This window comes from Vidua chalybeata, chromosome 3 (assembly GCF_026979565.1).
Source record: "Vidua chalybeata isolate OUT-0048 chromosome 3, bVidCha1 merged haplotype, whole genome shotgun sequence".
Classification (NCBI taxonomy): domain Eukaryota; kingdom Metazoa; phylum Chordata; class Aves; order Passeriformes; family Viduidae; genus Vidua; species Vidua chalybeata.
Genome location: NC_071532.1, coordinates 17806371 through 17824628, shown reverse-complemented (window position 1 = coordinate 17824628; position 18258 = coordinate 17806371). Strand labels below are relative to the sequence as shown.

At 53.3% G+C, this 18258-nt stretch overlaps 2 protein-coding genes across 3 annotated transcripts; one reads left to right on the top strand and one right to left on the bottom strand.

The window, feature by feature from the left end:
- The first annotated feature begins 14 nt into the window (after positions 1 to 14).
- SLC35B2 (solute carrier family 35 member B2) lies at positions 15 to 8630 on the top strand. The gene is made up of 5 exons (XM_053936850.1): positions 15 to 632; positions 1861 to 1972; positions 4671 to 4864; positions 5093 to 5253; positions 6507 to 8630. The coding sequence occupies exons 1-5, from the start codon at positions 473 to 475 to the stop codon at positions 7443 to 7445; spliced, it is 1566 nt and encodes a 521-aa protein (XP_053792825.1). The 5' UTR covers positions 15 to 472; the 3' UTR covers positions 7446 to 8630.
- Positions 8631 to 10517: 1887 nt separating this feature from the next.
- HSP90AB1 (heat shock protein 90 alpha family class B member 1) lies at positions 10518 to 17868 on the bottom strand. Of its 2 annotated transcripts, none has more exons than XM_053936861.1 (12): positions 17335 to 17868; positions 17093 to 17239; positions 16707 to 16913; positions 16243 to 16402; positions 15919 to 16052; positions 15155 to 15466; positions 14548 to 14713; positions 14163 to 14353; positions 13735 to 13882; positions 13198 to 13466; positions 12436 to 12769; positions 10518 to 11092 (listed from the first exon to the last, which is right to left on the bottom strand). In XM_053936861.1, the coding sequence occupies exons 2-12, from the start codon at positions 17237 to 17239 to the stop codon at positions 10983 to 10985; spliced, it is 2178 nt and encodes a 725-aa protein (XP_053792836.1). In that variant the 5' UTR covers positions 17335 to 17868; the 3' UTR covers positions 10518 to 10982. The 2 variants fall into 2 exon arrangements, 1 of the variants encoding a protein (XP_053792836.1); XR_008429688.1 differs by lacking the exon at positions 10518 to 11092 and adding an exon at positions 12986 to 13092 and having other exon boundaries at positions 12682 to 12769.
- Between the last annotated feature and the right edge of the window lie 390 nt (positions 17869 to 18258).

Below are 18258 nucleotides of genomic sequence, written 5' to 3'. Positions count from 1 at the left end.
CTGCAGGGGTTTCCCCAGTCTGCCTGCTCCCTCGGGTCCTTCACACTGCACAAGGTGAGTGGGAGCACAGGGCCTTCCCCATTCGTAGAGCCTTTCTAGTGCTCGAGGCCAAGGCTGGGCATCCCAGTGAGGTGCTCTATTCCCATGCTGTCTTGCCAAACATCTGGCTACAGGGCTGGAGAAAGAGCATAGGAGATGCTGAAGACCAGGTTGTGGATCCCTGCTTCTGCCACTGTGCCTGACACCTTGCTGCTTTACTGTGCTGTGTTTTCCTCTTTCACAGAGGACAGGAAGATCCTGCCCCCTTCTCCTGCCTTGGAAGGGGGTTAAAAAACTTAGGGTATGGGTCTTCCCTGGGTTTTAGATCCTCCCAGGCTGAAAGTTGAAGAGGTGGCAGCATTATCTTCCCATCCCTCCTGTTGTTCAGCTCACCACCCTTCCCTGCCACTTACTTCTCCAGCCAGAGGAGCACATGCAGTGCATTAGGAAATCAGCCAAAGGTGCTGTGGGAATGGAGGCACAGATGACATACCCCATCTCAGCCAGGAAAATTCCTCACTTGTTGCCTGGGAGCAGCTGCTGTTGTTTGGGACAAATACTGGATGGTGCAATCGACCAGGATGCTCTGGAGTGAGCTCTTGTCTTCCTCCCTTCTTGTAAGGGAATGCTGCCAGGAAAGCAGCATAAGGACCCCCCAGGTCTCTGGACTTTGCCTTGTTTCCTCATCAGTCCTGAGCTGGATTGCTCTGTTTCTTTTGAATCTTTGCCTCACCTTCTGACAGGGCCTCAACCCTGCTGCAAACCCATGGGGCTGTTTCAAGGACATCTTTCACCAGGGACATGAGGCACTTCCAGGCTGCTCAAAGAAGCGATGACAGATGCTGCAGGGCAATGTGGGATGGTGTGGCCACGGCTGTAGCTGGGAGCAAAGGGAAAAGGCAGAAACAAGTGATCTGCACTTTTTTGTTTGTTTTGTTATTTTAAAATAAAACTATTTGTTTTAAAAAGATGTCTTGTAAAACATCACTGGGTGACCACCTGCCGGCTCCAACCAGCCCTGCAGCCATGCCTGGGGCTGGGATAGGGGATTCAGGACTGGGGGTGTGTCATACTGACCTGCAGCCCCTGGGCAGCACCTGCCTCAGGAACCAGCTGTGGTTGTGCTCAGTGCAGGGCTGGCAGCTTGGAGGGGGCTAATCTGAGACAGGGGCAGGAATGGAACTAGGAGTCAGCTTTGAAGGCTTTTAGCTTGAATCAAGAATAGTGTGACCATCAGGACTAGGGAAGTCATCATTCCTCTGCATTCGTGAGGCCTCCCATCATGTCCTGTGTCCAGCTCTGGGCCCCTCACTTCAAGAGGGTGCTGGAGCATGTCTAGAGAAGGGCAACAGAGCTGGTGAAGGAAGGGTTTGGAGCAAAAGCCCTATGATGAGCTGCTCAGGGAGATGTGAGTATTTAGCCTGGAGAAAAGGAGGCTCAGGGGAGACCTTGTCACTCTCTACACCTCCCTGAAAGGCGTGTGTAGCCAGGTGGGGATCGGCCTTTTTTCCCAGGCAACTAGTTCCAGGACAAGAGGACATAATCTCAAGCTGTGCCAGGGGAGGTTTAGGTTGGATGGTAGGAGGAATTTCTCTACAGAAAGGGTGATGAGACATTAGAATAGACAGGCCGAGGAAGGTGGAGGAGTCACCTTCGCTGGAGGTGTTTAAGGAAAGATTGGTTGTGGCACTCAGTGCTGTGGTCTAGTTGAGACGGTGGTGTTCGGTCCTAGGTTGGGCTCGATGACCTCGGGTCTCTTCCAAGCTGATTCTGTGCTCTTGTGATCGCGGCCCCGCCCCGCCCGCCGCGCTCCCTCCGGAGCGGCAGGGGCGCTGTGGGGCGCGGAGCGCGCCCGCCGGGCGGGGTTCCGCCGCCGCCGCCGGGAGCGGAGGCGAGGGGAGCCGGCCGAGACCGAGCCGGGGCCGGGCCGCAGGTGGGTAACGAGGCCAGGGCGGGCGCGGAGGGCGGGCCGGCCCGCGGGCGGCAGCTGCCCTGCTCGGCGAGAGCGGGCGAAGGCTGCCGCCGCGCTGCCGGCCTGCTCGCTGCGAACGTGGCCGCCGGGCAGGGAGGCGGCGCCGGGGCCGCGCTCGTCCCGTACCCGGCTGTGCGCTGCTTCTCCCGCGGGGCCACTGGAGCCTCGGGCAGAGAAGCCCCTGAGCGACAAGCGCAGAGCTCTCCCCTCCCGGGAGCCCCGCGCCGTGCCACGGCCGGCGGGGAGCGGCAGAGTCCCGTGGCTCCTGGGCAGAGGCGGCGGTCGGCCCTGGGAGGAGAGTGGCAGGCACCCCCTGCGACCCGGCTGCGTGCAGGGACAGGGACAGGGACAGGGACAGGGACAGGGAGCAGACACGAGATCCCGAGATGTTAGTATGGACTTGTCAGCTCCGAGCTTGCATTTGACCTCAGCCCTTCCAGGCGCTGGAGGCGCGCTGAAGAGTGTCAGGGCTGTAGGCAGGGATCTTTTTCAGAGCCGGGACCCAAATTGTCCATTCCAGTCGGAGGGCTGGATGCCAGCCCGGCTCTGAAGCGGTGCCTTTGAGAGCTGCCCTTGCAGTGCCCAGGGGAGCAGCGGCCGGCTCTGTTGTCTCGGCTCCTGGGCTGCTCTGTAGACTAAGGCTCCTTTCATGCCTCAGCATGTTGCCTGCTCAGCCCCCCCGCTTTCTACCTGTAACACTGGGGTCCCTGTTCCTTCCCAGCCTCGGCAGAGAGGGCAGGGCCTGCTGCACTGAGTCAGCTCTAGGGGCCTGGGAATTGCTAGCGCAGGCATAGAGAGCCATTGTCCCTCCATAGCCTCCTCTTCACGGGCGCTGTGGGAGAGCGGCGCTGATTCTCCTCCCATGGTAGCGCTGCAGGAGCTGGCGGGGTAACAGCAGGCGCAGTCGTGCTGAACGGAGCTTGCAGTCCCTCTCAAGTTGCAAATGTGGCAACAGACCCTGTCATTTATATCTGACTTCTGCAAAAGTGAACGGCGTTTCTGCACCCCACCGTCAGCCACGGTTACTTAATATGGACAAACCCAGGAGCACACGGGCAGCTTCAGCCCCAGGTGTGAGCACCGAGCCCTGTTTTTGCATCCCACAGCACCTGTACTGCCTGCGATGATGCCCCTGCAGCAGGAAATATTGAGTGGAGGTGTCAGACTGTCTTTTCCAGGGGAGGGGGGAGACAGAGGAATAGGAAGAAGGCAAAGAAATCCACCCCTAGCCATGTGCGCCTCTCCCTGGTCTGGGAATTTCTATGTCTTCTAAGTCACAGAAGGGAGTTTTCTGGGTGAAACACAGCCTCAGCTTTGGTCATCCCCAGGAACTCCAAGGGCTTGGCCACAGTAGCTGAGGATGAGAAAAGTCCCTGAGGTCTTTCCCAAGGGGACAAGAGGTTGGTGGAAGTGCTTGCTCATGAAGTGGCAGGGGACTTTATTGCCTTTAAAGTCCTTAAGTTTGTAAATCTCGGAGTTTCGTGTGGGGGCTACTAGAGGTCACAGTTATACAACACTGGGGCCAGGTACACCCCTAAATAGGACCTAAATTCCTCTGACTCACTTGTTTCAGGGGGAGGAGGAATTAACATCTCTGTCCCTTTCAGTCACAGGAGCTTTTCTGGTATATGCTTATCTAGCCAGCCCACAGCACTCTCACCTGGTCCCCAAGGCAACTGGGAGGCTTTTTCAACTGAGGGATGTAGCATGGACCAGGGAAACCTTCTACCCTGATGCAGGAAGCTGTAGCTTGCTTTGTGAGGGGAGGATGCAGGCGGCCTGGGGTGTAGGAAGTTCTTGCCTGGTTGCTCATTCTGTTGAGTACCATGAATATTGCAGGTTTGCCTCTGTGAGAGAGAGGACTGTGAAGGGAAGAACTCCTTCAAGGACTTTTAAAGCTGGCTAGATCACTTCCTACAGCTACAGCTGAAGAATATCACCTATACCTCATTGCATAGTCCTGGTAAAATCCCAACCAGACAGCTGGTAGGAAAGTTCCTTTCCAGCCTGGCTTTCTTGCTGTGTTTTGCCAAGCGGGTGAACCCTGGTAATTTCCTCTGAGCTGTGAGGAATGCCTTGGCACACTTCCAGGGCTGCATGGGGAGGTGGGGGAGGCTGGCAGCTCCAAACGCTGCTTCTGCTCCACTCATCATCTAGTGTAGCTGGAGGGGAAACCTCTGAACTATTTGCTTCCAGAGGAAGGTTGCTCATTGCCACAGGCTTGAAATGTAAGCTTCGAGGTAGGAGTCAATTCTTCTGTTCAATGACTTTTTCCTTTTCCACCCAAAAGCTGTGCTAAATTTTAACTTATAAAGGTGAGGTGTGAGGTGCTCCTTGCATTTGGAGTAAGAGTGTAGTCAAAACCAGATGGTTACAGCACTGTTCTCTCTAATCCTGGGAATCCAAGGTTCTAAGTCCACATGTTCCAGAGCAACCACCTTTAACAGAAGCAAACATAGATGTCTGGCCTGTACTTTTCAGCTCTGGAGGACTCTTCCTACTCTGTGTGCTGCCAGCATCACTGTTCTTGCTGCACTGGGGTCTAGGTGGCCGTGTTACAGGTGATGAGGATCAGGCTGGATGGTGGATATAACAGGCATGTGGAGTGGAGCTGCCCAGGTACCAGTAGCCCACCACTTGCCTCTTTCTCTCTCTGCAGATTTTGCATTCCCCTCCTGCTGGCTTCCCTCCCTACCATGGCTACAGGTGAAGAGATTGCCCCTGCCCTGCAGGACTCCTGGGGGGACTTCTGGCTCTTCCGTTTCTTTGTTAATGCTGCTGGCTATGCGAGTATTGTGGTACCAGGCTTCCTCCTCATCCAGTACTTCAAGAGAAGGAACTACTTGGAGACAGGTAGGAGTGGGAGCTTCCCTTCCTCAACCTGCATTGTCAGGTTTGAGCCACTCACAGAGCTGTGTCCCAGTGCTGTCCAGCTGCTATCCTGAAACAAATTTCTCTGAGGCCCCCATGCCAGCAGATCTGGAGGCTAGTGAGGAGGGAGGCTTCACCTCTCAAGCTGGTGCAGCATGTGGTGCCCAGGCTTTGGTTAATTGTGTGTCCATCTTCTCTTACCCTGTTTAGGCAGAGGCATTTGCTTCCCTGTCATCAAATCATGTGTGTTTGGCTCTGAGGTGAAGTCTGTACATCAGGACGATGGCTCCCTGCCACCCCGAGCAGAGCCCTCAGAGTCCTCCACAGCCCGACAAGTCTTCAAGTTGCTTTTCTGTGCTGCTGGTCTACAGGTAGGGGTCCTGTGCATGTGTGGCTGTCCCATTCTGGAAGGAGGAAGTGGCCAGTGGGTTAGTGACTGTCAGATACTTGAAGACGAAGCATGCAGTGCTGTCCTTGATCAAGGCAGGGGTTGGAGGCTGGGACAGGACAGTCCACCTCCAAGAGCTGTGGAGGTGCATTTAGCTTTTGTCATTTGGGCTGGAGCATCCTGTCTGTCTGATCACAGTCCTCTAGAGCCTCTGAAAATTCTGTGATTCAGCAGATTGTTAAGGCTGCTTTTGTTCTGGCTCTGATGTCAGATCAGCAGATAGTTTGAGCCCTCTTTTATCCCAGGCTCTCCCATTGGTCACTGTCTGGGGCTGATGCATTCTGCCTTGATGGATTGAATTTGAGTACTGGAGAGAAAATACTTAATTCAGCTACAGATAAACAGGAATTTAAAATTTTAGATTCCCCAAGTCTCAGCTACCACCAGAGCATCATTAGGAAGGGCAACTTTTTTGATCTATGAGAACAAAAAATAGTAATGTAGGCACTGAGATAGAAAAACCCAGGTGTTCTGCAGCCAGGAAACTACTCACTCTCTGGCTTACTCCCCCAGCCTATTCAGACATGCTGTGGGCCACCAAATTATTCCATCTCTGTGTCTTACTTTCTTGGGGGATGTGTGATGAGAAGAAGTCTGTTACTTCTGTGAGGCGCTTGTCTTTGTTGCACCAAAAGTAGTGGAGATGACAACCAGAACAGTGATCATCCCTCATGGACAATTTTGTCTGCTGGTTCTGAAACTAGAATTGATTTGGATGTAAAAACCAGGCCTAGGGAGCTGGAAGTGAAAACCAATGCAGAGGCCACTGGGAAAACTGCCAGGACCTGCCGCAGGGAGCTGGCACCAAAACCACAGCAGTGTATCAGTAATGTTCCCTGATTCGGTCAGTCTGGTTCCACAGGCTTAAAGTAGCTCAAAGCGTAACTGCTCGCTCTCACCAGGATGTTTGCACTGTGGGCTTTTCTCCCCTGTCCACTGAGCAGGTGTGCTTTGGAACAGGATGTTCCCGGTTGTAACCACATGGATCAGCGGGGTTCCCTCAGATGGGTGGAGTGGAGGGTGGTCCCATCTCCCAGTGTCTCAGGGAAGCATTGCCATGCAGAGGATGAGCAACACTGGGGAAAGCAAGGATCTCCTGGGGTCTGTTCTTCCTGTTGTTGCTGGCAACTGCTATTGTAGGTCCTGACTTCTCCCTGTGCTCCTGCTGCTTTGCAGGCTTCCTACCTCACATGGGGTGTCCTCCAGGAGCGTGTGATGACAAGAACATATGGTGCCACTGAAACAGACCCTGGAGAGAAGTTCAAGGACTCCCAGTTCCTTGTGTTCATGAACCGCATCCTGGCCTTCACAGTGGCTGGTCTGTACTGCGCCCTGACCAAGCAGCCACGCCATGGGGCTCCTATGTACAAATACTCCTTTGCCTCCCTCTCCAACATCCTCAGCAGCTGGTGTCAGTATGAGGCACTCAAATACATCAGCTTCCCCACCCAAGTGCTGGCCAAGGCCTCCAAAGTGATACCAGTGATGATGATGGGCAAACTGGTGTCACGCAAGAGTTACGAGTACTGGGAGTACCTGACTGCTGCCCTCATCTCCGTGGGGGTCAGCATGTTCCTGCTCTCCAGCGCTCCTAACAGGACGGTGTCCACTGTCACCACCTTCTCTGGCATAGTGCTCCTGGCTGGCTACATAATCTTTGACAGCTTCACCTCCAACTGGCAGGACGCTCTCTTCACCTACAAGATGTCTCCCGTGCAGATGATGTTTGGTGTCAACGTCTTCTCCTGCCTTTTCACCGTGGGCTCGCTCGTGGAGCAGGGTGCCTTGCTGGAGTCGTTGCGCTTCATGGCCCGCCACTCGGAGTTCACCGCCCACGCCGTGCTGCTTTCCGTGTGCTCTGCCTGCGGCCAGCTCTTCATCTTCTACACCATCAACCAGTTCGGGGCAGCTGTCTTCACCATCATCATGACACTCCGACAGGCCTTTGCCATCCTCCTCTCCTGCCTCATCTACGGGCACACTGTCACTGTTGTGGGTGGGCTGGGCATTGCCGTTGTCTTCATGGCCCTCTTTCTCCGTGTCTACGCCCGCAGCCGCATGAAGAAGCGCAGTAAGAAGCTCCCGCCGGGCGAAACCCCTGTTCAAAAGGTCTAAGGAAGCTGAGGCCATGGCATTTAAGCCATGCCCACTGTCCTGCCTCCACTTGAGGGTATTTGCTGGATTTCTCAGAACCAACTGAGAAGAGTGCGGTATGGATAGGCAGGACCAGTGACTCAGTTTTCCACCTGCTTTTCCTGGGAAAGGGGCTGGAACAAACCCAGGAAATGCTCTGGGCTGATGCAGCTCCAAACCTTTCCATTTGCCTTAATAGGTCAAAGACTTATAGCCAAGGCACAGGCCTGGGGACACACCAGCATGGGGCTGCTGGTATTCCTGCCCCACCTGTCTTGTGGCTTCTCCCCAAAGTCACTGATGAAAAAGGGAACACTTCCCTGGCACTGTCTTGCCTCTGGCTAATGCTCCTCCATTTCTGTTAGTACTACAGAGCTTGGCAGGAGGAAAGGGCAAGCAAAACACTAGGTTTCTTTTTGAAACACCTCTGAGTGAGGCAAGTCCCAAGCTGAGCCCATCAAAGGGTGTGGACTGCTCTTCCTCCATTCCAGGAGGGGCTCTTGAGTATTACAGACACAGTCAGGGGAAGGACTCCCAGCCTGTCCTACCCCAGGCCTGGGATCTGCTCTGGGAGGGCATTGCAGTGAAAGCCAGTACCTCCCAGTTTAGTTTTATCGATTCTTTACCCCTGCTCCAGGACACTTTCTTTGGCCCCCTCAGCCCAGGCTGATTTTTATGCAGTACTTGAGCTGGACAGTTCCCAAGGCTTGCCGAGTCCTTCGAGGTTGCTTTTTGGTTACATCTGCTGCTGTTACAGGCCAAAGGCTGCACTGCCCAGAAGCCCCAGCACCGCCTCGGGGTCCCTCAGTGCCATGGGTTCTGGGCTTTGCAGTTGCCATTCAGACAAGCACAAACAACTCCTCTTTTTCCTGCCACCTGGAGGCACTGGCCCTGGTTTCCCCAGGGACTGGCCAGAGTCTGTGCCTGGAGGGTTGGGACGTGGGGCAGAGCCCGCTTGCGGTGCCTTGTTCCTGCTCCACAGACAGTAGGGGTTGGAGCAGTGAAAGCTCTTCTTCCCCTGAAGCCTGGGTTTTATTGGTCAATCCTTTTCTCGTCAACACAACCTGACTGACAAACCAGCAGGTTTTGGTACTTTTGCAAGGCAACTTTTTTCTCTTTTTATTTTATTAAATTAAAAATATGCTGCATATAGTGCAATGGGCGTAAATGTGTTTGGTTTTTGGGTTTTTTTTTACATTGTATTTTTTTTCCATGTACCTGGAAGGAGGGAAGAGATTTCCAACTCTTCCTGTGTCCCTAGTCTCTCTGGGACAGCAAAGTTGTCTTTCCAAATACAGGTGCCGCTCTCTGTCTTTGCCAAGGCTGGTATCTACCAGGGTTGCACTCAAAGCTGCAAGGCCTGACAGGAGATCCTTGCACACACAACTGGGGAGCACAGCCAGGTTTGGAATGCTGCTTATGCTGGTGGGCAGGTGAAGGAGCCATTAGCCTGAGCCTAGTTTGGCTCCTAAGTTCTCTGCATGGTGCAACTTAAGGAATTCTCAGTGGGTGTAGCTACCGAGAGGTGATACAGAGGCGTGCTGAGCACCTGCCAGCCAGGGCCACCGGTGCTGTAGCACGTTGTGGGGCATACTGCAGCAGCCTGCAGCAGCCAGAGCCAGGAGAGGCTTGATGGTCCATCCTCCTGGTACGTGTGGGAGGCCTGGTGAAAATCCAGGCAAGAGTCTGGGCTCAGAAACAGGACTGGGGCCTAACACAGCTAGGGAAAGGGGACACTCAGGTGAGGGTTACAAGAGAAACAGAGGAGAAGACTAGGGACAGTGGTGACTTAGCTGAGCCTGGAGGAATACCAGAGCTGGTGCTGAGCACAGCCCAGGCTTCGGAGCACTTGGCTCTCAGCAGTTTTACCAGGGCTTCTTTTCTAGCTCTGAGCTTTTGGAGGTACCTGTGCAAGCTCACAACTTTTCATCCTGTCCTACAAATTCAGCCAAATGTCTGCACTCACCATCTGCTGACAGACTGAAAATGGAATGTGATTTCCTTTGATTAAAAATAAAACAACAAAAACCCACATTGCCAGGTTAGGAATGGGATACAGCAGGATAACCTTTCTCATTTAAATGTAGATTTAAACAAAACATTAGTGGAAAAAGAAAACCCAGGACATTAACTTAAAAAGTTATTTTTTATTGATTCACTATTTGGCAACACTTGCCTATTGAGAGAGAAATCCTACTTTTAAACAATTTGCTAGCTCAGCTGCCCTAGCAGGCTGCACGCACACAGCAGCCGCACCAGCAGCAAGTCAGTGTCTTGGTGTGCAGCAAGGGATTCCAGCAGGCTCTGCCTCCCTGTTGAAGATGGATACTGGCTAAAGCCCATTCTATTTTGTGCCTGTGGCAGCTGGCATGTGGGCAGCAAGAGAACTTAATGCTGGTGTCACTTTTCTCTGACAAACCCCAAGGGCCATTGTGGCCAAGGGTAACAAACCTCAGAGTGTGGGCTCAGTGCAAGGGGCAGCTCAGTCAGAGGTGATGGCCCAGGCTTCTCATCTAGGACACAGATGGAAAGAAGCCAGATACTGCTCAATATCCAATGGCTGCAGAAAGCCAGAAAGGGCAGGCTGGAGGTGGGAGGAAAGGAGTTGAGTCTTTGGCCTAACAGGTGAAGAGAGGCAGCTTGACTGCAATCCTGAGCTATCACTCCACACCCTGCTCCACACTGCAATGGAACAAGCTGATGGCTCCTGCCACTGTCCTGCCCCAGAGGTGCTCAGATCAAACCAGCCAGCAGCAGCTCACCCAGCTGACCCACACAGATTGGAAATTTGCTCCCAGACTGGGGGGCATGCAGCTCTCCTGGTGGAGAATTACTGCTCATTGGAGATGACCCCACCTGCACAGCAGGTCATGTGTTCCTTCCACCCACTTCATCTTGCCAGGGCATGGAAGAGATCAAGATCTCCTAAAGCAGGGCTCAGAAAAGCAGTCAGGGCACAGGGGACACCTACACAGCACAGTCCAGTGCCCTCAGGCGCAGGCTGAGACATTTTCCTCAGAAGAGCAGGCATGAAACACAAGGGACCCCACCATGTAAATCATCAATTCTTTAATTCCAGTACAACAAACTCCAGAAAAATAATCAAACAAAACCCAACCAAAATACATTATGCTATCCTGGGGCTTCAGGGAAGCACTGTTCGGAGGAAAGGCTCTCCCACCCCAATGGAATAAGGACACTGTTTGATGCCTACTGGTAACATGGGACACTCCATGAGGGGGAGAGAGGGGAAGCCTGATGCCTCCTCACTCCTCCGCTCCCCATCAGCTGTTCCTACACAAGCAGAAAGACACAGAATAGACAGGCCTCAGGCTACCTGAATCACTACTAACAAACAGGGAATCATGCCATCCTGCACCCTGCCAAAAACAACCCCAACCAAACAGAGCCAAAAGAAGACACCACCAAGAAGTCAGTAGCAGCTGGTGGGAGGAGACCATCTTCTAAGCAAACATGATAGAGGAGAGGTCTGGCAGGTGAAGGAAGAATCTTCCTCCTTTAGTCTACCTCTTCCATGTGGGATGTATCTTCATCTCCCTCCAGAGGGGGGATTTCCTCAGGGACAGCTGCACTGCGCTCCTCTGCAGCCACCTCATCTTCATCTATGCCTGGGAAAGGGGAGAAAAGGAAGAGACAAGGCCTCCAAATGACACCTAATCCCAGATGTACATCCTCTCCCAGAGTAAACCTGGCTCCTTGCCCCCAGCCTGAAGAATGGGGCTATTAGCATCCAATAGTTCACAGAATCAAATATTCTGATTTGGAAGGGACCCACAAATATCACTGAAGTCCTGCTCCTGGCTTTACACATAGAAATCAAGAATCACACCATGTGCTTCAGAGTGTTGTCCAAACACTTCTTGAATGCTGGCAGGCTTGGTGCTGTGACCACTTCCCTGGGGAGTCTGTTCCTTGGCCAATCACTCTCTGGGTAAGAAACCTTTAACTAATATCCAACCTAAACCTCTCCTGACAAAGCTTCATGACTTTCCCTTAGGTCCTGTCACTGGTCACCACAGAGAAGATATCACTGCAGGCCCCTCTGCTTCCCCTGGTGAGGAAGCTGTACAATGCAATGAGGTCACCCCTCAGTCTCCTTTCCTCCAGGCTAAAAACTAATTGCAAGTCAACATTGCTACAAGTTATTGTCAGCTCCAGCACTAATCCTGAAGCAGTACATCTTCCCAGTAAGATCCACACTAGTATGTGGATACTACCTATGCCATTAGAGTGCACTCCTTAGCCAATTGATATTAACTACAAAAGATCTGTCACCCAGCACCACAAAACCTGGAGATTAAGCCAGGAGAATGTGGTTTGAACAGCATGAACATTTCTCTAGAGAGAAATGCAGTAAATCCCGTCAAGTCACAACTAAAGCAGTTGCGAGACTCTAGAGCTCATCAGTTTCCAACCCTGTAGGTTGCTGTTTCAGTATACTCTGAACAGAAAATTGTACTACCATACAGTCCCCTTACCTGCAACTTGACTAACAGAACACCCTACTCCTACTGAGAGGAGTAGAGAGAGGCAGCACAGAGTTACTAACTTAGTTGTGCCAAGCCACAGCACCTTCTGATTTACATTTTTAGCTAAACAGTGAATTTGGAGGAAAAGGCTGTGTGCAAGCACAGGCTGTTTCTCCAGATGGGTCACATACCCATGACAGACATTTACTCTGAAGGAATAAAAAGCCTCAGCTTGTCGTCTGAACATCCTGGTGGTGACTCCTGGTGTTGTGGAGGACACGGCAGTCCACCCAGAGTCCTGAGCCCTCCTGAAGTACTTTGTTCCAGGTTTACACTTTCTCCTGGCCACCCTATGTACAGAGCCACTTCAGCACATCATAGCAGCATGGCTCCCTTACTGGCCTCCCCCTGCCCCTAGACACTAGCCTGACCAGTTAACCTTCAGGCCTGCTGCAGGCTTGAGAAGTTGCATGGATACTCACCAAGCCCGAGTTTGACCATCCTGTAGATGCGGTTGGAGTGCATCTGGGGATCTTCCAGGGAGAAACCAGAGGACAGCAGAGCAGTCTCAAAGAGTAGCACCACCAGATCTTTAACAGCTTTGTCATTCTTGTCAGCATCAGCCTTCTGGCGAAGGGTTTCTACAATTGGGTGGTCAGGGTTGATCTCCAGGTGCTTCTTGGCCATCATATAGCCCATGGTAGAGTTGTCCCGCAGTGCCTGAGCCTTCATGATGCGCTCCATGTTGGCTGTCCAACCGTAGGTGCTGGTGACGATGCAGCAGGGAGATGAGACCAACCGGTTTGAGACGGTGACCTGCCAACATAGCCAAGGGTTAGCTGAGCAAGGCCCCCGAAAGCCCTGGACTGGGCCCAGCCACAGCACACTACAGCCCAAGTCTTTGCCCCTGGTTCACCTGGGGACACCCCAAAGCAAGCAGAGATGCTCCAAGCAGCTCCAGGACTACTGCAGACTAATTTGGACAGCTCAGCCAGCACTTAAGAGCACCCACTGCATGTTTGCCACACTTACCCTCTCCCATCAATGCACGTATTTGGGTCAGTGCCCCTCGCCTGCAGCCTGGCTGCTTAGAGCAAGATGGTGCATGTTGGGATCTCCAGTCTCCTTTAGCGGCTCCTCTGCAGGAGATGAGAGGCATGCATTGAGCGGGGGCCCTCACCTGCAGCACAGAGGACCCAGCCCTCCTCCCTCCAGCACAGGGCTAAGCTCCCTGCCCACCTCACCTTCTCCACCTTCTTGTCCAGGATTTCCTTCATAAGTTTGCAGAGGTTCTCAAACTTGGCCTTGCTCTCCTCCATCTTTTTTTTCTCTTCCTCATCCTCAGGCAGCTCCAGCCCCTCTTTGGTGACTGATACCAGGGTCTTGCCATCAAACTCCTTGAGCTGCTGCACGCAATACTCATCGATGGGCTCTGTCATGTACACCACCTCAAAGCCACGCTTCCGCACACGCTCCACAAAGGCTGAGTTAGCAACCTGCTCCTTACTCTCCCCTGTGTTTATGGAGGGTAGAAATGAAACATCACCAAGAGGTAAGAGCTGGTTACAGCAGGACAAACACCATCAGTCACTTGGGACCCCTAACATAAAACTGGTAGAGCAGCCAGGGTTCTAGGCTTGGTAGCCTTTTCCCCAGCACCCAGGAATGAGCTGTACTTCAGCAGGGATGACCTGCTGAAGGCAGCAGGAAATGTTTAAATTAGGGTTCATATGCAGGTTACCTGCCTCTGCCTTGCTAGGCTCAGAGGAGCTCTGGCTCACCTGTGATGTAGTATATACTCTTCTGGTTCTCCTTCATACGGGACACATACTCAGAAAGCGAAGTCACCTCATCGCCTGACTGGGACGTGTGGTACCGCAGCAGCTCCGAAAGGCGCTTTCGGTTGGTGGAGTCCTCATGGATGCCCAACTGGGGGCAGAAGAGAGGCATGAAGTCTCCAGGACAGGACTTGGATGCACCTGGCCACCCCTGAGGCACAGCCATCTGCCCAGCTCCTGATCATTTGACTGTTTGGCCTAGGGCAGCCAGAGGGGAGAGGTGCCCACAAAGGCACTCCAAGACATTCACAAGACCCACTCTCTTTATCCTAACACCGATGCAGAGGAGACACAGCATAGGAACAAGATTGCTCCTCAGGCAGATGGGTCATGGGCCCGCCCTTCCTCCAGGTGTAGGGTGCCCAACTCACCTTGAGATTCTTGGAAAAAGCTTCATAAAATTTCTTGTAGTTTTCTTTGTCTTCTGCCAGCTCAGAAAAGAGCTCCAAGCATTTCTTCACAATGTTTTTGCGGATCACTTTGAGGATCTTGCTCTGCTGGAGCATCTCACGAGAAATGTTCAGAGGAAGATCCTCTGAGTCCACAACACCCCGGATGAAGTCTGCATAGGGAGAATGAAAACAGGCGTCAGGTTAAGGATTCTGAGCTTCAACCCAAAAAGAAAAGAGCTAAAACACTGACTGCTATGCACCCTCACCAGCTAGCACCCCATCCAGTCCCTCTGTTCTGGAAGTGGTACCACAGGCTGTGGGGATCCCAGCTCTGCACTGAGAAGGTGAGGCAGGAGGCTCTTACTTAGGTATTCAGGGATGAGCTCGTCACAGCTGTCCATGATGAAGACCCGCCTCACATACAGCTTAATGTTGTTCTTCTTCTTCTTGTTCTCAAAAAGGTCAAAAGGGGCACGGCGCGGGATGAAAAGCAGGGCCCTGAACTCCAGCTGCCCTTCCACAGAGAAGTGCTGTGGAACCAGGAAAAAAAAAACCAGCTGCTGGGGTGTTTCACTTCTCCTCTCCCCAGCTCCCACAGCAGGGAGGCTGAACTGCCACTCCTCAGCACTGGGGCTGGCAAGGGGGCACAGCAACATCTCTAGCATCCAAGCAGCCTGTATTTCCTCCTGCTCAGGCCCACTATCCCCTATGTGCCAAGGTTCTCTGGCATACAGCAGGCTTGGACAGAGAAGTCAGTGCTTCTCTGAGACCCCACATCCTCCTGTCTTGCTTATGGACTGGCACTGCCAATCCTTCCATCTGCATGGAGTCACAGTGCAGGTTGCTCCATCACCAAGTGGCCTGAGAGTGCTCAGTCCCACAGAGGCATAACTATGGATCCACAACTGTGGATAAGGACTAGAAAGGGGCCCTCTGCCTCTCCCTGGAAGGCAGGGTAGCCCAGCACCCACCTTGACAGCCAAGTGGTCCTCCCAGTCATTGGTGAGGCTCTTGTAGAACTCGCCATACTCCTCCTGGGTGATGTCATCAGGGTTGCGGGTCCAAATTGGTTTGGTCTTGTTCAGCTCCTCCTGGTCAATATATTTCTCCTTGATTTTCTTGGTCTTTTTCTTCTTGCCTTTGTCTCCCTCCTCCTCCTCATCAGAGCCCACATCCTCGATTTTGGGTTTCTCTTCATCTTTGGACACTGACTCTTCCTCCTTCTCATCCTTTTCCTCCTCTGCTTCATCATCACTGATCTCTTTTTCACGTTCTTTCTCCAGCTGTGGAGAAACAAACAAGCAATAGTCAGGTTTAGTCCAAAGTTACCAAGAATCCTTTAGCTCCAGATGAGAAAAATGGTATCCTTCAAGGCCAAACAAATGCATCATCTGGAATCAAAGCTCTTGGAACCAGTCCTCAAAAGCCCCTCATCATGCAACCAAAAGCTGTGTCTGAGAAAAGTGGCAGGAACCCTCCTTTTTCCTGGCTGATTTAAGATGATCTTCAGCTACAGAGATCAAAGGCCTTTAGTGTGGCTGGATACCCACCTCCTTCACCTCCAGTAAGCCCCCAGCCTCAAACCACCTTTGGCTGCAGAAGCTGAGAGCACCACTGCTCAGTACCCAGCAGCCAGGAACTACAGAAGGGACCAAACAATGGGCTCCTGTTTCTAACACCACCCACCCCTGCTTCCAGCTTTCCAGTCGGTCCCCACAGTCCTTTCCTTACGTACATAGAGTGTGATGGGGTAGCCAATGAACTGGGAGTGCTTCTTCACCACCTCTTTCACACGACGCTCCTCCAAGTACTCAGTCTGGTCCTCCTTCAAGTACAGGATCACTTTGGTGCCACGTCCAATGGGCTCACCTGCAGCGTGGGGAGAGAAACATGAGTATTTTGGGGCAGAGAGCAAGTGTGACCAGCTCCTCGAGCCTAAACATTATGTGATACCCAGCATTAACCAGTGTGACTGACAGTGCAGCACGGCTCTAGGCAGCACCAGCGAAAGGGGTGCTTCTGGCAGGAAAACGAGCTTGGCTTTTTGTACAATACGCACCACGGTCAGTTCGGACAGTGAACGAGCCCCCAGCTGATGACTCCCAAGCATACTGCTCATCATCATTGTGCTTGGTAATGACAACCACCTTCTCAGCCACCAGATAGGCGGAATAGAAACCCACGCCGAACTGCCCGATCATGGAGATGTCTGCGCCAGCCTGTGAAAGCAGAGAGCAGCTGCTAAGACCAGTGTGCAGGTAGAAAATGTCTGTGACTGATTCACAGCAGCAAAGAACTGGGTCAAGCACACGGAGAAAAACATGCAAGTGCCAACAGGCAACCAGCTCTACCCTCAGCTCCTCCTTGATGTTGGAAAGATGGGGAAAGCACACTTGAGTAGGCCAACATTTCCCACAGCAAATAAGGCAGCAGGGCCTTTTTATTGTTTATTTATTATTTGTACATTCAGTGCCAGCCTGTAACCCAGGTGCCAGGGAACCCATGCAGCTAAAGGCAACCCACCTGCAGTGCTTCCATGAATGCTTTGGTCCCGGATTTGGCAATGGTGCCCAGGTTGTTGATGAGGTCTGCTTTTGTCATCCCAATGCCAGTGTCCACCAGAGTCAGTGTGCGGTCCCGGGGGTTGGGGATGATGTCAATTTTCAGGTCTTTCCCACTGTCCAGCTTGGAGGGGTCAGTCAGGCTCTCATAGCGGATCTTATCTAGGGCCTAGGGGAGAGAGGGATGCTCGACACGGCCTCCCTACTCAACAGCCTCCTCCATCCCTCCCCTGCACAAGCCGTCCCGGAGAGCCAGGAATTGGCCTCTCCCCAGGCACTCCTGGAAGGACACCAGCCCGACCCCGAGCCCCGCGGCAGAGGAAGGAGCCCACTCCCGCCCGAGCTCACGTCGGAGGCGTTGGAGATGAGCTCTCGCAGGAAGATCTCCTTATTGGAATAGAAGGTGTTGATAATGAGCGACATGAGCTGGGCGATCTCCGCCTGGAAGGCGAAGGTCTCCGCATCTTCCTCCTCGTGCTGCACTTTCTCGGGCATCTACAAGACAAACACATGCCTATTTTCAGTGCATTTTCAGGGCACGAGGGCGATGGCGGCATCAGGCCCAGCCCCATCCCCCATCCGGTCCCTACCGTCTCGGGCGTGAGGGACCGGCGAAAGAACTAAACCTCCCCCCCGGCCGCTTTTTATAGGCACGGAGCGAGGCGCTGGCTTACGTCACACTGTATCCTTCCGCCTTAAAGGGTTTGCGGTCAGAGAACCACAGATCGATGGTGTATGGGAGACACCGGCGTTGCCGTTTAGCGGCGGCCATGGCGGGGGCGGGCGTGCAATGAATGCTCGGTTTCATGCTGCCGCTCTGCGGTCGCCACCCCCGGCTCTCCGCCGCCCTTGGCCGTGATGCTCGGAGGGCCGCAGGACCGGGACCTCCTAGCGCCACGGCGAGGGGCGGCGGGGAGCCCCGGCGAGGAACTCTTTTCCGCGCCCCGTCGCGGAGGAATACAGCTACGGCTACAAAACCGCACAGAGGTTACAGCGGCGCCTCTTCGGCTCCACGGCTGGGGCGCGGAACCGGGAATCCGCACTGCCCCAGCTTCATCCTGCAGCTCCCGCCGAGGCCGGGAGCCGCGTAGTTCTGCCGGCCTGAAGCTGCGTGGAACTTAAGCACAGCGGGTGAAGGGGCGGGGACAGAAGGTGTCAGGGCCGCAGTGTATGGCAGGCCTGTGTCGCGGTTGCAAAACAGTGTTTGGAGACGTTGTCCTTGCAGTGTCAATCAATCTTAAGCCTTACCATTCCAGTATCTGCAGTACTCTGTCCACTTCTGAGCCTCTCAGTACAAGAGAGACATGGAGCCCCTGGAGTCGGTCCAGTGGAGGGTAAAAAAGATGATTAAGGGACAGGAGCATTTCTCTTAAGAGGAAAGGATGAGGGAGCTGGGCCTATTCCGTCTCGAGATGACTGAGAAGGGAGCTCATCAATGTCTGTAAGTATCTCAAGGTAGGGTGTGGAGGATAGAGCCAGGCTCTGCACGGTGCTGCCAAGCAATAGGACAAGAG